The 20,898-nt window shown below is 48.8% G+C and overlaps 1 protein-coding gene across 2 annotated transcripts in view; it reads right to left on the bottom strand.

Annotated features, from left to right (window-relative positions):
- Positions 1–14,432, bottom strand: part of MYO1D (myosin ID) — a 175,058-nt gene extending 160,626 nt beyond the window's left edge. Inside the window, exon 1 of one of the 2 annotated variants that reach the window (XM_063179084.1) lies at positions 14,277–14,432. In XM_063179084.1, coding sequence (XP_063035154.1) covers positions 14,277–14,371 — 95 coding nt within the window. In that variant the 5' untranslated portion in view covers positions 14,372–14,432. The remainder of the gene's footprint in view (positions 1–14,276) is intronic. The other variant, XM_063179083.1, reaches the window with a different exon arrangement.
- Between the last annotated feature and the right edge of the window lie 6,466 nt (positions 14,433–20,898).

Here is a 20,898-nt window from a genome sequence, read left to right as displayed (position 1 = left end):
TTCTCTCCTAGGTATAAGGGTAATATGGGGAAGGCAGAAGGTTCAAATGTATCAGATGGAGCTGAAAATTTTGAAATATTAAGTCTCAATTTCACAGTTTCCATGATTCAGCTACAACATTTACAACGCAACACATTTTTGTTTGTCCACTAGAAGAAGGGATTTATCCACCTGCTCTGGATGTGCTCACTAACTTTGATTAAACAGCCTCTCAGAAAGCAGCTGAGCAGCAAAACACCAATCAGTTATGGAGAGAATTGCTGGGAGAAGACCAAGATTGACACAAATTTTCTCCCTAAATTCAGTAGCAACACATCTGAGCTGGCCCAAACCGACATCATCCCCTCAGAGCAGCTCTGGGAACACTGAATATTTTCCTGCTCCAGAGAGCAGCAGGTGCCACCTTGGCTCCTCCATGGGAGCATCCAAGAGCCAGAAACCCAAAAGAAAAGCAGGACAGAAACAATCAGGCATCCTTTAGGTTTATGAAAGATTTGGGATTTGAGGTTTCCTGCATGGCATCTTTAAGGAGATGGGTGTCCCCCATCACTCTTTCCTGGTTTTCCCACTCCTGCTCCTCAGGACACAAGAACTCAGATCCAAACCCCACAGCAGCCATGGTTCCAGAGTTCCAGGTGACAGCCACCAGCTCCCCACACTGCCTGCAGGGACAGCACCAAAAATCAAACCAGGCAGCCAAGATGAAAACAAGACTTGTTTTGACAATAAGCAGCCCCCCTTTAAGTCTACAAAAATGTAAGTTCTTAATAGAAAACATGTTTTCTATTGACTGATTGGGGAAATGAAGCCAAATATTCCCAATCATTTCAAAATTGTTTAGGTTTCCTTCCGTTTTTACCAAGCCCAGCTCTCAGGGTTTCACAGTGTGGGATCTCAGCACCTCAGGACTGAGGTGCAGAGTGACCGAGACCACCCTTGGGGTGCTCGGGAGTCCTGGAATGTTGCCAGAAGTGTCTGGTGGCTGGACTTTGATCCTGCACGGGAGACGACACCTGTATGAGGATGGGAGGATTTCACTGGGTGAATGGTGAAGGGATAAGTTAATTAGAGTGTGAAACACAGGGTTTAGGATTTCTGTACAGGGGGGTCTGGAGAAGTAAGATGGAGGAATTGGGGCGTGTCCTGTTCTTCTTCTTCTTCTTGGCCTCCATCTTCTGTGGTGATGTTGGCACTTTGGGATTGGTTATTACTAAAAGTGCACTGGTTAATAAGGGTAAAAGGTATTGGGGAAAACTGATAAATATTGTATACGTAATTTTGAGTATAAAGATATGTGACCGCCCCGGGGGCTCTCAGTGTGCTCATGGCTGGCTGCTGTGCAGACCTCTGTCGGGCCGAGAGAAAATCTTTTAGATAAACAATTAATAAACACTGAGACCGAGAAAAGATCTGAAGCCTCTTCTCATCCTTTGGGGCACGGGCTGCCCAAGGCCACCCCGGGCCTTTCCAGGTCATTAAAACAGCTGAGAAATCGTCATCACAGCAGGTTTAGAAGCTTCACACTTCACAGGGATTTGCTTTCCTCAGAGGGGTTTGAGTTCTGTAACCAGCACAGTCAGAGCACCAGCTGCCAGACACTGGAGAGGTCTAGCTCAGGAATGTCTGCATCTCTGAGAGCCAGGATGGCCCAAAAACCAAGAACAAAGAGAAGATTTCCATTGTTTGTTTTGCTGGAGACACAAATTCTCCATTTCTCAGGAACAGAAGGGGAAGGGATGCTCCTGTTTAGGTGTTGTTGGTGTTCTCCTCACCTGGAACAGGTCACAAACCACACAAAGCAAAGCTCCTTTCTGACTGCAACACAAACTCCAAAAAGGAAATGCTGATTATCAAGCAGCACTGTCCACAAAGTCAAACATCCAACCTCAGGCTTATTTTAGAAAGGCTCCCTGGTAATTTGCCTGTGCTTTTGAAAAGCAAGGAATATGTTTTGAATTAGAAGAGGTTACAGGGACATTTTTGTGGTAAATTTGGACTTTCATTTGCAAAAAAAAAACCTTCAGTGCTGCAGAGATCCTTTCGGAAATAACATTTTTTTGTCATTGCTAAGCACTTTTCAACAGAGTTTAACAGCTACTGTTCCAAGGAGGTGTTTACATCCAGCTTTAAAAGAATCTGGGGGTTCTTCTGGAAGCACAAGGAAAAGCAGCAAAGTCTGAGAGGCAAACAAGGGAGGACATTCCCTGCAGGGACAACAATTTTTCTAAGCAAGTTCACTTGAAGACTCCAGTGCTCCAGCTCTGGTATTTTGGGATTCTTCTGGGGCCTGAAATGTATTTACAGCTCTTTGAGCCTGTTTTAAAATTAAATTAAATTTTCCCCTGGTTTTTACACCTGGGATCAAGAAGCAACAACACACAAAGAAGCTGCTATTGAGGAGCAGTGGAAGTTTATGAACTCTATCTCCAGTTCCTTTATAAACACTGCAGGGCAGCAGAGCCTTCAAGGAACCAGAGCTGGAGTTTTCTTTTGAAGGTGAAATTTACTTTATCATTGATTCTTGTAAAATAATCTAGTTAGTAATAATCTACACCCCAGTGTGGCAATGTGAATAACAGCAAAAGTTTTAGTGTAAACATCTCAGGGATGTGCTGTGGAGAATGAAAGCTTCATTGTGCCCCCAATGGCCATGGTGGGAAAGCTCTCACAGCCACCGTGGTTTTTACCCCTCCAAACCCATGGAGGAGCTCTCCCCAAAGAAAGCTGTGTTGTTCCTGCAGTGGGAAAGGGGATTTTTTGTTTCAAGTTTGTTTTTCTTTGCTATTTATGGTGAGAGAGCCTTTGCTGCCATCCTGTAACTGTTCACAGATGGGTTCTCATTCCTGCCCTGGGCAGGAAAGTGCTGGGAGTTTGTCCTGGGCACCATAAACAACCCCCGGACAATGATGAAGGCTCTGATGTTGTAATGGGAGGCAGAGACTGAAAGAGAACCTTTTCTGAAAGCTTCAGCTGGTGCCTCAAAGCAGAACTCATTTAAGGAGGGAGTAGCCATGCACAACTGCTCTCCATCAGAATGGGACAGAAAACCTTCTTGTTAAGGGCTCCAGAATAAAGGGATTTATTCCAAGGCTGTCAGAACTTCCAGAGAAACATGGTTGGAGTTGGCTTGATGTGAATAAAGATGCAGAGGCAGGAGCAGAAATCCTTTGTGTCTGGAGATGGATTCAAGCCCAACACCCCAAACAGCACATCACACCCCACATATTGCAGTTTTGCAATCTCCAGTTTTGAGACAAATCTGCCACAAATCTCCAGATTCCATTTCCCAGGAAGATCTGATGAGCCTTCAGGATTCCCAAGTTACATCAACCTTAAACAGGAACACACCAAGATAACTCTGATCTGATAATTTTCTTCCTGAACAACCTCACCATAACAGGATAACATCAGGGCAGGCTCTGTGCAGACCCAAGAGAAAAAGATTTCCAACAGGCTGGGATCCAGCACGGAGCCAGGAATGACTGGAACACAATAATCAGTGAGTGCAGCACCCCAGGCTCCTGCCATGGCACACTTGGTGTGGGCTCCATGAATTCCACAGGGAAGGAAGGAGGAGGCAGTGTCGGGTCTTTGCTGGAAGTTATTTGGTGTTTCTTGCATGCCAAAAGGAGCAACTGCAGGAAAAGCACAGGAATGGTGGTCAGGGAGTTCTCAGACAGACATGGCACAGATCAGTGCTGCTGGAGAAACTGATAACACAGGGAGGAGATAAGCTGTGATCTGAGGTGGTGAAGGAGACAGAACTGAGAGCAAAAGCAATCTTTGGAGATAACTCTGAACAAGCTCTGTGGGAAAGGGGGCTTGTCAAGGCACAGGAGAAGGAATGAGCACAGAAATCAGTGTGAGGTGACTGGGCAAGACTGGGCTCTGTGCATGGCTCAGGGGAATAGCAACACCTGAACTGGGATGGAAAGGTCTAGAAAGGATCAAGCCCTTTGGAACAAGGGAATTGCTGTCCAGGGGAGCTCACTCACCCCAGCCCCAGGGAATTGCAGCTGACAAGGCTGGGAAGATCAGCCCAGGATCAGAGAGGACATCAACAGCAAGGGGGAAAGGCAGCAGAGGTGCTCAGCTGCACACAGAAGGTGCTGAAAGGGGAGAGAGGAGACACCCATGATGGCCAGGAAGTTTCTGCAGGTACAGAACCACGGGAAGTCAGCAGGAGAAAGGAAGGTCAGGTGGGACAACACTTCTTGGAGGGACAGTGGGAGTCAATGCAGAGCAAAAAGCCATCCAAAACTGAGAAATGACACTGTGGCAGGTGACAGCCCAGGGACACAGAACTGGTTTAATGCCAAATTTTCACCCAGTGGAAATAAAGCTCTGGGTCAGAGCAGCCCAGCAGTCACACAGAAACTTCTCTGAAGTGTCACTGAGCAAGTGGCAGCATAGGACAGGTCACTGCCAACTTCTAAACCCAGAAGGGAAGGACAGAGCAGCCCCAGCAGGAAACATGGGCTGCAAAATGCTCCAGAGAACAGGACAGAGCTGATGAACAAAGGAGAAATTTTGAAGTGTGCACAGAAAAATGCTCAGGAACTGTTGGGGGCAGAATGGAAAATGCCAGCACCACCAAGAATTAAAGAAGAGCAGGTTCATTATGCCCCAGTCAGTTCTGCAAGACCCTCTGGGATGATAAGGTTGGGTCCTCTGGCTTATCAGTAACAATTATTTTATTTAAAATGTCTTTCCAAGATATCCCCCTGCTCCTAGCTCAGCTGGGCCCTGACAGGAGAGAATCTGCTGCCCATTAAACCACCAGCCAAAGGAACTGCTCTGGGTGTTGCTGCCACACACAGCAACTCAGAGAGCAGAAAAACCTCATCCCTAGCCAAAGACAGAAGTTGTATCAGGAACAGTTTAAGATTTGAAGAAAAAGGAGGTGTTTTCAAAAAAGTTAAGTCTATCAAATGCCCCCCTTTCACTGCCAAAGACAGAACAGCCTCAGAGCCAGGCTGTTCTTCCAGGACTTGAAAACACAACTGAACACTTTTACACCTGCTCTAATACAGGAACATCAGCCTGTGACAGCAGCACTGGGAGCTGAAATCTCATCACATCTCACCAAAAAAGCCCTTAAAGAAACAAATCTTTACAAATCGTAATTTTGTTTCAAAGAACTGGAAATGAGCATTTGCCACCAGGGGACACACAGCTCCCTTATTTCACACAAAACAATGTGCAGACATCTGTCTCCTTCTCCCCCTCGAAGAATTCCTTCATTCCATAAAAAGATGCAATCATGACCCAGAGATGATGTAACTCCAAATACCTGTGAGATCAGCATCTTTAAAGGAATTCAAGTAAATATCACTGAGTTCAAGCTCTGTCAAAGCCTGCTCAGCCAGAAGAAATGCAGGGGTTTGGTGAGTGTTAGATCAGTGAAGCACCTGGAGAGGCAGATTTTTGAACAGAAGTCAATGCAAAGGGCTCTTGACTAAAGAAGGCCATGAGACTCGTTGGAAGGATTAGCAAATATTTACTGTGGGAGTTTGGAGCCAACCTGAAACTCAGCAGGTGATGACAAATCACTTCAGTTAAGATGATGAAAGTTACACAAGCCACCTCAAACATGAGGTGGCCAAAAACCAGAACAGGATTTCACTTGACAGCATCCCAAACAGATGCACTGCAACTCTGAGGAGCTCCAGGATCCACTTCATCAGAATCTAGAAAAGCATTGCAGAAAAGGCTGCTGAGGAATTCCTAAATTACCAGCTGACTTTTGTAGATATACTTTGTGTAAACGGCAGGAAAAAAGACTTTAAAAAATGCAAGAAAGAGCATTTTCTATTGAGCTAATCCCTCATAGTTCTGGTGACTTCACTGATTGTGTCAGGTGTTTGTTTCACACCTGATGCCACGTGCCAGGGATGTCCCTCCCCAGGCTGCTGCTTCCTACCCACAGCTAAATGTTGTTACCTGTGCTCTGGCAAGGACCAGAGGCAGCTGGAGGCAGGACCAGTGTTGATTTCTGGGCTGTTTAGGTGGCCTGGAAAGGCCCGGGGTGGCCTTGGACAGCCCGTGCTCCAAAGGACGAGAAGAGGCTTCAGGTGTTTTCTCGGTCTCGGTGTTTATTAATTGTTTATCTAAAAGATTTTCTCTCAGCCTGACAGAGGTCTGCACAGCAGCCAGCCATGAGCACACTGAGAGCCCCCGGGGCGGTCACCTATCTTTATACTCAAAATTACATATACAATATTTATCAATTTTCCCCAATACCTTGTCACCCTTATTGACCTGTGCACTTTTAGTAATAACCAATCCCAAAGTGCCAACATCACCACAGAAGATGGAGGCCAAGAAGAAGAAGAAGGAGGACAGGACATGCCCCAATTCCTCCATCTTACTTCTCTAGACCCCCCTGTACAGAAATCCTAAACCCTGTGTTTCACACTCTAATTAACTTATCCCTTCACCATTCACCCAGTGAAATCCTCCCATCCTCATACAGGTGTCATCACCCGTGCAGGATCAAAGTCCAGCCACCAGACACTTCTGGCAACATTCCAGGACTCCCGAGCCCCGCAAGGGTGGTCTCGGTCGCTCTGCACATCAGTCCTGAGGTGCTGAGATCCCACAGACCAGCATCAGCAGCCTCAGAGTTTAGAAGTACAAGGCACCCTGAAAGACTGATCTCATTCATAAATCTGACCTTGTATTTATTAAACACTCCCCCACCCAGTTGCTATAAAGAGACTCCTGTAAAACTTCCCTGTGAGGAGGCTTTCAGCAGGCAGGGAGGGCAGGTGTGCCCAGTGAAACCAGATAAACTCAGCATACATGGAGGGAAAACAAACCCCAGGCTGGACAGCACCTCATGCAGAGCCTGGGAATTCATGGGAACTGCAGCCAGGAATCCCAGAGCTCACCTGCAGCAGCTCCAGCTGTCCATGGACTGAAGTGTTCTCTTAGATATCAAACATTCTATTATCATTACAGTGCAAGGATTCCATACTGCCAGAGTTTTGTGCCTCCTTGAAGTTTCCTGTAAGCAGCTCCTCCAAGCAGTGACTCTTCCTGAGCCCACCAATCCACTCTTTTATATCACTGTTCTTATTGGCTGCAGGTGTGGTCTGTCAACATCAGGCCTGCCCCAAGTTTTTAGCAATTGGTTCAGCTGCAACTCATTGGGGGATAAGATTACATTCCATACCACCTTCATACTGTATCCCCCTACAATTCCCCCTTTTTCTTTTAATCAAAGAGTTGCAGCATTACCAGAAGAACATATTCAAATAAATTAACATTATGACATATTTGTACATTTCACTTAAAACTAAGAGTTATACAAACACTCAAACAGCATATTATAGTGCATATATATATATATATATTTCTAAATGTTAGTTCAGTTTTATGGCTTTTCTTACTTTACAAAGCACTTACCTTCAAAGTCTTTTATAGTTATGTTTAACAAACACTAATAGCTGTAATTGATATATTTTGCCAATAGTTTAGTATTCAAATCCATGGGGTTATATGGTTTAGTCCTGAATCCATGGGGCAATATAGTTTAGTCCCAAATCCATGGGTCATCCCAAATCCACTGGGCAATATAGTTTAGTATTTTAATCCTTTTACTCCCAAATCACATCGGGGTCACCATTTGTTATCTTAGCTATCAAACATTCTCTTATCATTACAGTGCAGGGATCCCATACTGGCAGAGCTTTGTGCCTTCTTGAAGCTTTCTGTAAGCAGCTCCTCCAAGCACTGACTCTTCTTCATCCTTGCAGTTGCCATCAGACTCCTGAGGCCACCAATCCACTCTTTTATATCACTGTTCTTATTGGCTGCAGGTGTGGCCTGTTAACATCAGGCCAGCTCCTAATTTTTAGTAATTGGTCCAGCTGCAACCCTTTGGGGGATAAGATTACATTCTGTACCACCTTCACACTGTATCCCCCCACACTGAAGAGTGGGATCACTTCCCCCTGTGGAGCCAGAAGCTGCCTGGATTCTCCCTTTGCTGCTCCTCTGGTTGGGATTGAGATCCATGGCCTCTCCCATCTCTGAGGATCAGCCTGGCCCCAGGCCAAGCTCATAAGTCACATTTTGATGGACTAAGGGGAATTTTCATTCCATTCATTCCAAACTGTGACACGAGATCTGCAGGTTGAGCAACCCTGAGGAAGCCAAGAAGGGCTGATGAGACTCAACTGCTGCTGCCTGAGCAGAGGAAGGAGTGTCCTGCAGCACCCAGAGGCAGGTGCCCCTCTCCAGGCAGAAAGCAGCCTCTTCCCAGCAGCTCTTTAATCCAAATTCAAATATTCAGAACTATTTAGAATGAGGAAATTCAAATGGCTTAAAGGCATGAAAAGCTTGTTTATGAAGCATGAATATTTCATTAAGCAAAAACACAAATGAAACCAAGCATTCACATCATATTTCCTCTGCTGGGATTAAATACAGTTTATTACCTCATGGGAAACCAAACCTCTCTCACCACAAATTCAACCCCAAATATGAATGTTTAAGATGAGGATCTCTCAAAAGATAAGGAGGTCAGTGTAAAAATATCAGTGTAATACAGACAGCACCCTGAGGTCCATCAAGGGAAGAATAGAAATTGTGTGGTACTGAGCAAGACCCACAGCTGGGCTAAGAATTGTTCCTGATGGATCATAGGGACACTCATTTCCTGAAGATGGGGACAAATTAAAGCATTTGGTCACCCCAGAACTTGTGTTTGCTTTTCCACACCTGAAAAAGGAAAGGAAAACAAGCCAGTGTGCAGAAGTGGGGGACACTGAATGGCAGAGCAGGAGTTTGGCCTTTCAGAATTTAAAGAATTCCCCTGGAAGTTTCCTAGGTCAGGGACTTGAAGAACCTGCTCTAGTGGAAGGGACATGAGGTGGAACCCAATTAATATTAGGGTTCCTTCCAACCCCAAATATTCTGTGATTTTAGGATCCTAAAGAATGGCCTCAAGTCACCGCATCCAGAAAAACAACAGGGATTTTCTGACAGAGGCCCAAAAGGTAAAACCCCACACAACCACCTCAAGAAAATCCCTTTGAGCACTCAAAGCCCAATTCCCCACTCAGTTTGCTCCAACCTTTTTCCAGGACTCCAGCCCACATCAAACAATTCCCTCAGCACCAAACACTTTCAGCACATTCTCAGGAGAAGCAGATTTTCAGTATAGATTCGTGATGCCAAAACTATTAATAACCACAGCAAATATTATCTATGTTTCAAATGGCCCTGCAATAAATACAGATCTAGATCTGTTGCCTTAATCTGAAAATGCTGGGGTTGTGAGATAGTTGAGAAACATTACAAAATGTTTCTCACACACACTTTGGTGTGTTTTTAAGTGAGCACAGAGCTGTGTTTTTGTGAAATGCTGCTTTAAGAGGCCAGAAGTCACCAGGGCACAGGGAGATAACTGCAAGGATTATTAACCCACAGATCTTTGTACCACTCCAGGCTCAGATGGGCTGGGATGACCAGGAACTGAGTAACAATTTCATCCTTCCACAGCTGGTTTGATGCTGGAAATACTTAAAAGAAGAGGAAAACAACCCCAAATTCATTTTACAATCATTACACATCACCAGGTGCTCTCACTGCCTTCCTTTCACACATCCTTGAATTTTTTAATAGCAGTGACACAGATCTATTGTGTTCCAGGGGGGATTTGCACAATGCTTATGAAAAATGAGCAACTCACACTAGAAATCAGTGCAGGATGAGTCAGGGAGCAGATGTGGGAACACAAACACCACGAGCACACAGCTCACATCACACCACCCCAAACTCAGCCCTGATGCTTTTCCCTGCATTCCCAGGTGGTTTCCCACTCCCAGTGGTTCAGGGGTGCTGGGTTTGCCCCAGCAGGGCCCCCACAGGGTCCCAGTGCCTGGCACAGAGGGGATGGGTCACACCTGAGTGTCCTGGCACACACCTGAGACCTGGCAGGAGGCGCTGCTCTGCAGTGACAACCAAAGGAACCACCAAGGCTGCACAACAGATAATTCAGCAACTCCCTGTTGGCATTCCACAGATCCCATTTTTAATGCTCCGAGGTCTTTGCAGTGGAAGAAAATCACAAGAAATCATCTGCTAAACCAGAATATTTCATACTTCTCTTCCTTACAAGGAAGCAAATGAAAACTGGTAACTTTCACTATGGCATGAAGACAATGAGGTGGTGCAGTTTCCTGCTTCTCTTACTCAATAGTTTCATCCACACCACAATTTCTGCAAAAGCTGAGCAGCTCTGGCCACACCAACACTCCCTTTCCAGAAGCACCACCCCAGCCCTCCTGCCATGGAATAGCCATGGTTGTGTTAATTAAAAAGCAGTGAAATAGAGAGTTTTACCAACTCCAGAGCATCCTCCCACCAATTACAGGTAACATTGGACTACAGATAAATACCTGAGAGTTGCTAGACACAAAAAGACTTCCTATTTAATGAGTGCTTTAATTAATCTGATGTCCTGGGATCCTGCAGCAGTGCAGAGATGAGCAGGCACTCATTGAAGGGGTGATGGGCAATTGCTGACACACCAACCACTCAAATACTGTTTTATTAATTCTGATTTATGAGTGATCCAGAAACAATTGTCTGTTATAATTTTGGACGTCATTATAAAGAAACAAAGCTACTGAACTCACACAGACCATTCCCATAGTCCTGCTGTTCTTTTTAAAAAATTATTCTGATGACTAAGAATCACAACCAGACACTGGGATGCAGCACAGTCAGGGCTAAGGAATTCAAGGACAGGATGACTTTTATTTACAATAAAGCATAACAAGCAGTGGCTGCTGGGTGTCCCAAGAAACATTCATTAAGAAGCTGTATGACACAGCCACAGAAAGGTACTGACACAGGGATATCCCTGCTGAATCACCACTCAAACCTACAAATCACTGGGCACGAGCACTGGGGCTGGGAAATGAGGTGGTAAATTCACACTGCATCCACACACCCACCCAGGCACGCTGATCCAGCCCATGTCAGCACCTCTGAATTCAAATACTACACAAATGAAAAGTGCAGCTTCACCATTCCTCTTTTTCCCACTAGAGACATCCTTGGGGAGATATCCTTGCATGCACTGAAACTGGGATGATTTCAATTCCACCCACATCTGGGCTCACTTGGGAACTAAATCCAGCACAGCCCGTCTGGGGTCAGCCAGTGACCCTGAACAGAAATAGCTCTGGCAGAAGGAAAGCTGGATTGATGGAAGAGGGTGGAAACTGCAGTGACAGAGGAGCAGCAGCTCCTTCCCTGTGCTCAGCACAAAGGGGACTCTGCCACCACCACAGTGACACAACCAAGCCTTGAGCAGGTCCTGAGCTGGGTCTCACACAGGCTCCTACGTGTCAGCAGCAAGAATCAACCACCCTCTTGTTGGGGAAGATGAAACAGGAAAGCCATCATATTGATAAATATGATTGTCTGGCAAAAGATTTTGAGAATATAGAAACTATAGGCGAGATTGAAATGAAAGCAAGCTTTGAGATTCCTCAGTTACTGAACAACAGGAAAACAATGGTGTGGCCAGCTGAAGGTGATCCCCTTTTGATGGAACAACACCCTGTGCTTGCAGACAGGCCCAAGGGTCAGAGCAGACCCTACAGCTTGGCAGAAGGGGCCCAAAGAGGAGTTTTTAGGGTTTAAAATGTAACAGAGTGTGGTAATGTAGTGATTCTTACAGGCTCTATGGAAATGCTGTAAGATTTGTATCTTGTACTGGATTGGTTGGTGAGAATCAGAATATTCAACACAGAAGATGATTTACTGTATTGTAACAGAAACCTCACTCTCTTACCCTTTTACTCTCTCCCCCTCTCTCCTCTCAGCCTGCTCTGAGCTGTGTTTGGCAGCTCCCAGCAGGGCCCTGCACCCAGGCCCTTTGCAATAAACCCCAAGTTCCACAACCTGGCTGCAGAGATCTCTCATCTCCATCCATCCCGACCCTCCTACCCCCTCTCCAGAGCAGGAAAATGTCAGCAGCAGTGTTGCCTGAGTGCTGTAATTTTGTTTAATTTTGTCTCAGCCAGCAGCAGGGCTGGGGGGGCAGCCCAGGGCCACCAAACAGTGCCCAAAGCCCCACAGAGCTCAGAGCTCCCCTGCAAGGCCACACTGCTGGGAAACTCACATCAGCTTCCCCAAATGTCCCAGTGCAGACAGCCCTGGGGGCAGGGGATGGCAGCACCAAAGCTAGAAAAATTAACAGAATCAATCAGCTTCTGACAAAAGTTTGTTCTGCCCACAGCACAGACACCAGATTACCTTGAAGCTCAGGCAGAGCTCACAGCCAGGTGAGAAAGACTCAAGGTTAAACTGTGTCAGAGGATAAGCCTGGGTTTGGGCAGGTTTGACCAAGCACTGCAGTTAAAGGAGGCCTCCAGGGTGTGTCACACACAGAGGGATGTCCTGGAAACACCCTCAGGCACCATCAGCAACAGCACAGAATAAAAAATTAAACAAAATTGCACATTTATTGTAAGGATCCAGGACTGCTGGCTTGTTCTTCTCATCCCTTCACACAGAATTAGCAAAGTCTGTCCCTGCAAGGCACCTCTCAATGGATTCCTAAAGGCAACCAGCATGCCACGTTGGTTTTTAAGTTATAAATCCATTTCCAATACTTCATTTAGGTTTCTAGTACACATTAACCAAAGAGTAAAACCCTAAGAACAAAAACCTAAGAATAAATCCATTTCCAATACTTCATTAACATTTCTAGTACACATTAACCAAAGAGTAAAACCCCAAGAACAAACCATGACACAGAGGTTTCCTGCTAATTACAAAGATATTGCGTACAAACCCATTTCTAATGCCATTACAATGTCATGGAGTGTACAAATGAGAAACAAATTTAAACTTTTGGACACACTGCAAAATTAATTTAGATCTGAAATCATGTTCAAAGCTCAACCATGCTCATTATGATTTTGTTATATTCAAACACAAATGCCCTCTCTGCCCAAACAGAAACCCAAAATATAAAAGGAAAAAAGCAAAAGGCTGTTGTTACACCCCACAGGATCTGAGCCCTCACCCCGCAGCACCTCAAAGCACAGAAATTCCCAAACATTCAGTGTCTAAAGCAGCCAGATCTCAAAATCTCCACATTTCATCCAGAAGAGGCAAAACAATTGTGTGGAAAAGTTTAATATTCTCCTTCCACAATAGTTTGGAGCCTGCTGAGGGAGCTTAGGCCACCTCCCATCTACTGCCAGAGCCACTCTCAGGTGCATCCAACAACACCAAGTGACTGACTCCAATACCCACCAGGAAAACCTGAGCAGAACAGGGCAGGGACACAAGCCAGCAAAGTCACATCTTTATCCCAAAGGCTTCTCTTTGGCAATTATCAAATCCTTGCACAAGCAGGGGCGTAAGGGTTTATCAGGAGGAGCTCCCATGAATGTTTTATAACGGAAAGTGAAAAGCAGACTTAGGGTCCCCTGGCTGTTCTCTATCAGTGCTGCCCAGGATTGAGTTGTGCTTGAGAGGGAACAGGCAGGGAAACGTGGATCTTTGCCTTCTACAAGGGAAATAAAACCATAAAGATCACAAAGTGTCAGCACAGCGAATCTGCACCAGCGAGCGGCTGCAATGCCCCTGTGGGATGATGGAGCAACCTTGGACTTGGTGACTTTTATTGCTCTTTTTCTTTCTCTGCAAAGCAACTTTGGAGCATAGGTGAGAAACTCAGCAGAGGGGAGTGGGACAGGGTGCCAGAGCAGCTGGGGCTGCCCCTGGATCCCTGGCAGTGCCCAAGGCCAGGCTGGACAGGGCTTGGAGCCACCTGGGACAGTGGATGTGTCCCTGCCATGGCAGGGGTGGCACTGCATGGGCTTTAAGGTCCCTTCCCAACCCACCCTGTGTTTCTGTGATATAGGAGAAGATCAACAACAAACTGTTTAAAAGTAAAGTCCTTAAGTTCCCTTCGCTCCTAAACCATTCCGCGGTCCCATGAGGGAGGTGGGCACTGAGGCAGGTGACTCCGAGGGAGAATTTCCAGAGGGGGGACTGAGAGCCTACGCAGCCCCCAGGGCTTGGAGCACACTGAGCACCCTCACCTTTACCCGGCTCTTTAATTCCATTAAAAAATCCACACTTTTGCTCCGTCAGGGAGGGCATCAGGCGGAGGAGGCTCAGGGAGGGTTTCAGTTCCTTTTTCCCCCCACTCACACTCCATCCCAAGCGGGCCGTGTGTGAGGGGAGCCCCGCAGAGCCCCGGGGCGGAGGGGCCGCGCCGCCCGCCCCTCACTCACCGCAGCCGGAGGTTCGCCATGAACTCGGGCATGGTGACGGCGTCCATCAGCACGAAGTCGGCTTTGCCGAACTCCAAACTCTCCTGCTCTGCCATGGCGGCCACTGGGACGGCCGGGAGCGGGCCGGGGGCCGAGCTGGGAGCGGGACGGGGCCGGGACCGGGCTGGGATCACTCCCGCCGCTGCCCGGCCGGGGTGTGGGGGTGTCACCTGCGGCGGGGCGGGGCCGGGGCCGTGAGGCGGCTCCGTGAGGCGGCTCCGCGCGGCGCCCCCTGGCGGCCACAGCGGGAACGGCGCTGCCGGGGCGGGGCGGGGAGGGAGCGGCCCCTGGCGGCGGGAGCGGAGCGCTGCAGGCGGGATCGGGGCACGGGTTGGGCCGGGAACATCGGGATCAACGGCAGCGGGCACCAGGATCGAGCACCGGGAACACCGGGAACAGGCACCGGGAACACCGAGAAGGGGAATGGGATCACCGGGAACGGACACCGGGATCATTCGGAGCGGGAACACGGGGATCACCGGGATCAGGCACCGGGACCCCCCGGGATCACCGGGAACGGGCACCGGGATCACCGGGAATGGGCACTGGGATCACTGGGAATGGTCACCGGGATCCCCGGGATCACTGGTAACGAGCATCAGGAACACCAGGAACAGGCACCAGGACCCTCGGGAACAGGCGCCAGATCACCGGGAACGGGCAACGGGATTACTGGGATCACCGGAATTACTGGGAATGGGCACCGGGATCCCCGGGATGGGCGATGTGTGCCCTGAGCAGGGGCTGCGCTGCCCGGGGTGTCCCTCACACCCCAAACACAGATCCTGCACCCAAGGGAAATTCACCCCCGTGACCCCACCGGGAAGGGTCAGTCCTGCTCCCATCCCTGGCTGAACCCCCGGACCCTGCTCACCCCAGCGTTTACTGAAACCCCAGAACCCTCCCAGATTAATGCAGAATAAACCCCACACTAAATCCCTTTGCAACGCCCGGGCACCCCAAAACCAGAGCCAGCCTTGTGCTGCTTCCATTGCCCCACACACGGAGACCCCCAGGATGAGGGGCTGCAGGGTGCTGTCCCCCCCAGAGGAATCTTTCTTCCTGGGGTGCATCCTGCACATAGAGGAGCCCCCCACACCCTCCACAGAGGCTGCTAAGGGGTCACATTCTTCACCTGGAGAGATTCCACCTCCCCACCTCAGGGGCAGGCCCCGCACTGGGATGTGCTACAGGGCCACATCCTGCACCCTGTGGGATCTCCATCCCACAGCAGGGCTGGATCCTGCACTCAGGGGACACCTTTTCCTTCCCCTCCCTCCCTCTGTGACAGATCCTGCACCCCAGGACCCCCCAGCCCCACCCCATATCCTGCAGGGAAAGATTCTGCACCCATCCTCCACAAACACCTTCAAAAACTCATCCCCATGAGGATGGGGCCACATCCAGAGCTCACTGACCCCCTTTTGCTGTACCCCAGTGCCACAAACAGCACAGAACAGGTTCTGCACTGAGACCCCTGCCAGGACAGGGGGGAGAAGGCGGATCCTGCACCCAGGTCCTGCCCCAGCATCCCCACAGACCCTGCTCACTCTGATGCTTGGTGAAACCCTGGAACCCCCTCAAATTATTGCAGAATAAAGCACACATAAAAAGCCCGCCCCCCCAGATCCAGCGCCGAAGGCTAATTACATTAATGATACTAATTAAGGCAACGGGGCTGGAGAGGGGAGGAACTGGGAGCAAACACAGCCTCACCTAACAGAGTTTTGGGTAAGAATGGCTGGTTTGAGTGCAGGAAACAGGGTTCAGGTGTGAGGCCATCCCTGCCTCCATCTCCCCTCCCAGGTGCAGGCAATGATCCCCCCTGGTTAAAGGCAGCACATCCCAGCTCCCTCTCTGCTCTTGGGGGAGGACAAGGCTGGAAGAGTTCTCAGAGGTGAGCTGGGAAGGGAAAATCTCCTAAAACGCTTTATTTGTGCTTTGCTCTTCTGGTGTGCTTAGCTTTGCAGAGGGGATGGGTTCTGGCTTTGTGCTGAGTGGCTTTGGTGTTATTATAAATGCCTAATTTGCCTGATGCTAAAATTATTGCCCTGGCAAGCACAGGGTGGGGGCAGCAGTGTGTTCAGCCCCTGCCTGGCTCTCTCTGCAGAGGTTTTGCAGCCACGGGAGGTGTGTGTGACCCCACAAGTGAGGGATGGAGCCAGCACCCCCTGCCCTGCACGGCCCTTTGGCTCCTGAGCCCCCGGGGGCAGCAGAGGGATGTGCCTGGCAGAGCCTGCGCTGCCTCCAGCGCCACCGGCAGAAGAAGAAAGTGGCTTATTCAGCCCATATCTGCCGGCTCCTGAACCAGGTGAGTCCCCTCCGGGCTTGGGGTGCAGCTCCTGCTCCCCAGTTCATCCTTGTCCTAGGCTGGGTGGGGACTGAGCAGGGCTCAGGGGTGGTGTCACCATCCCTGGTGCTGGGGGAACGCTTGGATTTGATTTTATGGTATCATCATCCCTGGAGGGATGGGTTTAGAAGATGTGTGGATGAGGTGGGTTAATGGTAGTGCTGGGGGAATGTCTGTGTTTGATCTTTAAGGGATTTTCCCACTGGACTGCTCCCTGAGTTCCACCTGCTCATCCCTGTGCCCTAGGCTGGGTGGTGTCACCATCCTTAGTGCCGGGGAATGTTTGGGTTTGATATTTATGGTGTGACCATCCTTAGTGCCGGGGAATGTTTGGGTTTGATATTTATGGTGTGACCATCCCTAGTGCTGGTGAATGTTTGGGTTTGATATTTATGGTATCACCATCCTTAGTGCCAGGGAAATGTTTGGGTTTGATGTTCATGGTGTGACCATCCTTAGCGCTGGGGAATGTTTGGATTTGGTCTTTGTGGTATCACCATCCCTGGAGGGGTTTAGAAGATGTGTGGATGAGGTGGGTTAATGGTAGTGCTGGGGAATGTTTGGGTTTGATCTTTAAGGGTTTTCCCCACTGGGCTGGGGTGCAGCTCCTGCTCCCCAAGTTCCAGCTGCTCATCCCTGTGCCCTGGGCTGGGTGGTGTCACCATCCCTAGTGCCTGGGGAATGTTTGGGTTTGATATTTATGGTGTGACCATCCCTAGTGCTGGGGGAATGTTTGGATTTGATCTTTGTGTTTTTCCCACCTGAATGATTCCATGACCCCAAGCTGGGACTGTGCTGATGCTGTTGGTTGCTCTCTCTCCCCACAGACGTGTTCCACGGGGCATTCCTGCCTGGTGGCCTCGCTGCTGCCCTGGCTGGGCGGTCCCCAGCTCCTGGAGGTGGCCCTGGAGGCCTCCAGGCTGTCCCGTTATGGCAGGAGGAGCCACCTCGGCCACCGTGAGGTGCTGCTGGCCACCAAGCTGGTGCTGCTGCGTGAGCTCTGCAAACCTCCCCCGGGATCCTGAGCCGTGAGCTGAGGCTGGATGGGACAGTCTTTGTAGTGTTTTAATGTGGTTTTGGTAAATAAAGTGTTTTTTGGCATTGTTTAATGGAGTCTCCTCCCTGGGCTGGGTACCTGTGTGCCCCAGGAAGGGCTGCAGGGCAGGGTGGGCACACACCTGCCTCAACAAACACTCACAGCCTCTTGGCTCTGCCCTCGGGGGGCTGTTGGGCAGCTGGGAGCATCTTTGCACCCTATTTGGCCAGGAAAAGCAGAAGGAGGAAAGGGGGATGTTATTCCAAGCCCTGGGGGAATGCCAGCCTTGGAGGCAGCAGCTGTTCCTGGTGATACTGTGCCAGCACCTGGCACTGAATGAGCTGAGATATGAGGTGTTCCCAGGGGTCTGAGCATGAGGGAAGAGATGAGGATCTGACTCCATGTTTCAGAAGGCTGATTTATTATTTTATGATATATATTATTTTAAAACTATACCAAAAGAATAGAAGGAAGGATTTCATCAGAAGGCTGGCTAAGAATAGAAAAGGAAAGAATGATAACGAAGGTTTGTGACAGTTTGAGCCAGCTGACTGTGATTGGCCATTAATTAGAAACAACCAACATGGGCCAATCATATAAGAAAGCAATAATAAAAATGGAGTCAACATTCTTGTCTCTTCCTTCATCCTAAGATTGCTGCAAACACCATCACAGAGGTGCTTCAGCTCAGTCCCTGTTCTGGCAGCCCTGACTCTTTAGGCTGATTAGGATTGGCTCAAATCTATGGATTTGGGGTCAAATCCTCTAGGAAAGTCCAAGCCTTTGTAGAAATAAGAGCTGTGGCTGAACCTGAGGACACACCCAGGCTCCTGCCAAGGCTGTTTGTACCTCCAGCATTCCTGGCTGGGGTCTGTTCAGGGAGGAGAGGGGAAGGGGAGGGTTCCACACCCTCTGACACATCTGGTTGGGAGCTTCATCGTCCTGTTGGTGTTTTCTCTTGTGCTACAGCAAGGAAAAACCAAGAAGAGTATTCATTCAGTGCTTCTTGTCCCTGCAGACAGCCTGGAGATGTTGCCCTCTTCCTTATCTTTTAATTTCTGCTGCTGAGAGGGTGACACATGGAGCTGCTCTGGTGCCTGTCTGGCTTCTTTACCCCTGCAGTAATTGTGTGTGGGGTCACTGCCTGGAGGGGAAACTGAGCCTGGAGCCATCAGCAGCTCCCAGGAAAAGCAGCTGGAGCAGAGGAGATGCTGCGAGAGAGCACCAGGGGAGGTTCCTGCCCAGGACAGCAGATTTGGGGTTATCGATGGACCTTTTCCTACCCGAAAACTTGTAGCTCAACTGGGCTACAAGAGAGGCAAAATATTGGCTGGCACAGGGTGCCCAGAGCAGCTGGGGCTGCCCCTGGATCCCTGAAAGTGTCAAAGGCCAGCTTGGAGCACCCTTGGGATGGTGGGAGGTGTCCCTGCCATGGCACTGGGTGGGCTTTAAAGGCCCTTTCACCCCAAATCCTGCTGGGGTTCTGTGGTGCATCTTTATTTCATCTTACTTCACCTCCCCGCTGACTCAGTGTACCCTCATCTCTCTGGAATCTATTCTTCAGTATCTTTATTTGGTCTTTTTTTTTTTTTCCTTTTCATCTTGCCTTTGCTTCCCGTCTCTCCCCTTTATTTTGTCCTGATAGTGTTACTGATTTTGGGATTGAGAGGTCTTGTGTGAGACACATCCTGCTCCCAGGGCACTCCCCATCCCTGGGAGGATTTAAAACCCCTCTGGATGTGGCACCTGGGGACATGGGTCAGCGGTGGCCTTGGCAGTGCCATGGAGGAGGGTTGGATGATCTCAGAGGGTTTTTGCAATCTAAATGTTACTAAATGGGGATCTGAAGCACAAGATGAATCAAGTGACCTCTCAAAAGATTTTTTAGAGTCCCATTTGGGGGAAGAGGGAAATCTGCTGCCACAGCGTTGGTGGAGCACAAGTTCCTTATGAGTGGGCACCCCTGGCACACCCAGGGACAGGCAGGGTCCCTGTGCCAGACCCTCACAAAAATCTGTATTTATTGTTCCTTTAGCACTTGTCCTTTGTGATCACCATTTCAGCTTCCTCCTCCAACCTATGGGAAACACCTGGATGCAAATCCTGGGTTTAAAAACTGAAAGTGATGATTTATTCTCACAGGGGAAGTGCCTGTTGGGGCTGCACATACATTGTGGATACCCTTCAAAAAACTGCTTTCATCTGTCACCCCAAAAGGCAGTGAGGATGAACGCACAAGCAGGACCTGAAAGGGCTTTTCAGGATTAATTTTTGTTGCTGTTGTTGTTCATTTCTTCTATTATCTTTTTTAGCTCTGTTGGTAGTTGAAGGTAGAAGCCCAGACAGGCTGAGGAAGTGGAAGGGTTAAATACAAATATGGTGCTTTTATCAGTCTATGGATCCAGAATCAACCAACAAAGATTTCTGTCCTTTTGGAGCCCTGGAGGAGGAGCAGGGCTCTCACAGCTTGCTGTCCTCAGGGGTGGATTTGTGCCATTCATGTTGCCTGTGCTCAGGTTGGTGTTGGCCTTTCCGAAACTCAGCTCTGAACCCAGACCAAGCCTTCCTCTGCAGGACACAGCTGTGGGATTTACAGCTCTGGCTGGAGACTTTGTAGTACACAATCCTAAAAGCTTTTGGAGAACAAGGAGTGTGCAAAATGGAGGAAAAGCCCAGTAAAAGTAAAAGCTGCTGCTTCTTGTCCCAAGGGTGAGGAGGGATGAGAAGATGGATTTCTCTGGGGTGCTGCCAGTGATGAACTGAAAATGGGCTCTGGAGAAGGTCCAGGACACCAATCAGGTGAACAAATCCTCAGAGGATTTGCTGGTAGGTGCTGGACTGAGTTTTAGCTGATCCCAAAAAACAGGGAGCAGGTTGGGGCTGGAACTCAGAGCAGGTCAGTGAGGAAGGTTGTGTGTGAGCCAAGTGCCAGCCCCAGGTGTGGGCACAGAGCCATGGCATGGCCCAAAGGCCACTGGGGACAGCAAAGGGTGTGACCGTGTTCACAGGGGTCTGAGGATGAGGGAAGAGAGGAGGATCTGACTCCATGTTTCAGAAGGCTTGATTTATTATTTTATGATATATAGTATATTAAAACTATACTAAAAGAATAGAAGAAAGGATTTCATCAGAAGGCTAGCTAAGAATAGAAAAAGAAAGAATGATAACAAAGGTTTGTGGCTTGGGCTCTGTATCCA

The sequence above is a fragment of the Melospiza melodia genome, chromosome 30 (assembly GCF_035770615.1).
Source record: "Melospiza melodia melodia isolate bMelMel2 chromosome 30, bMelMel2.pri, whole genome shotgun sequence".
NCBI classification, from domain to species: Eukaryota; Metazoa; Chordata; class Aves; order Passeriformes; family Passerellidae; genus Melospiza; species Melospiza melodia.
The sequence above is the reverse complement of the archived record's forward strand: the minus strand, read 5'-3'. Positions and strand labels throughout refer to the sequence as shown.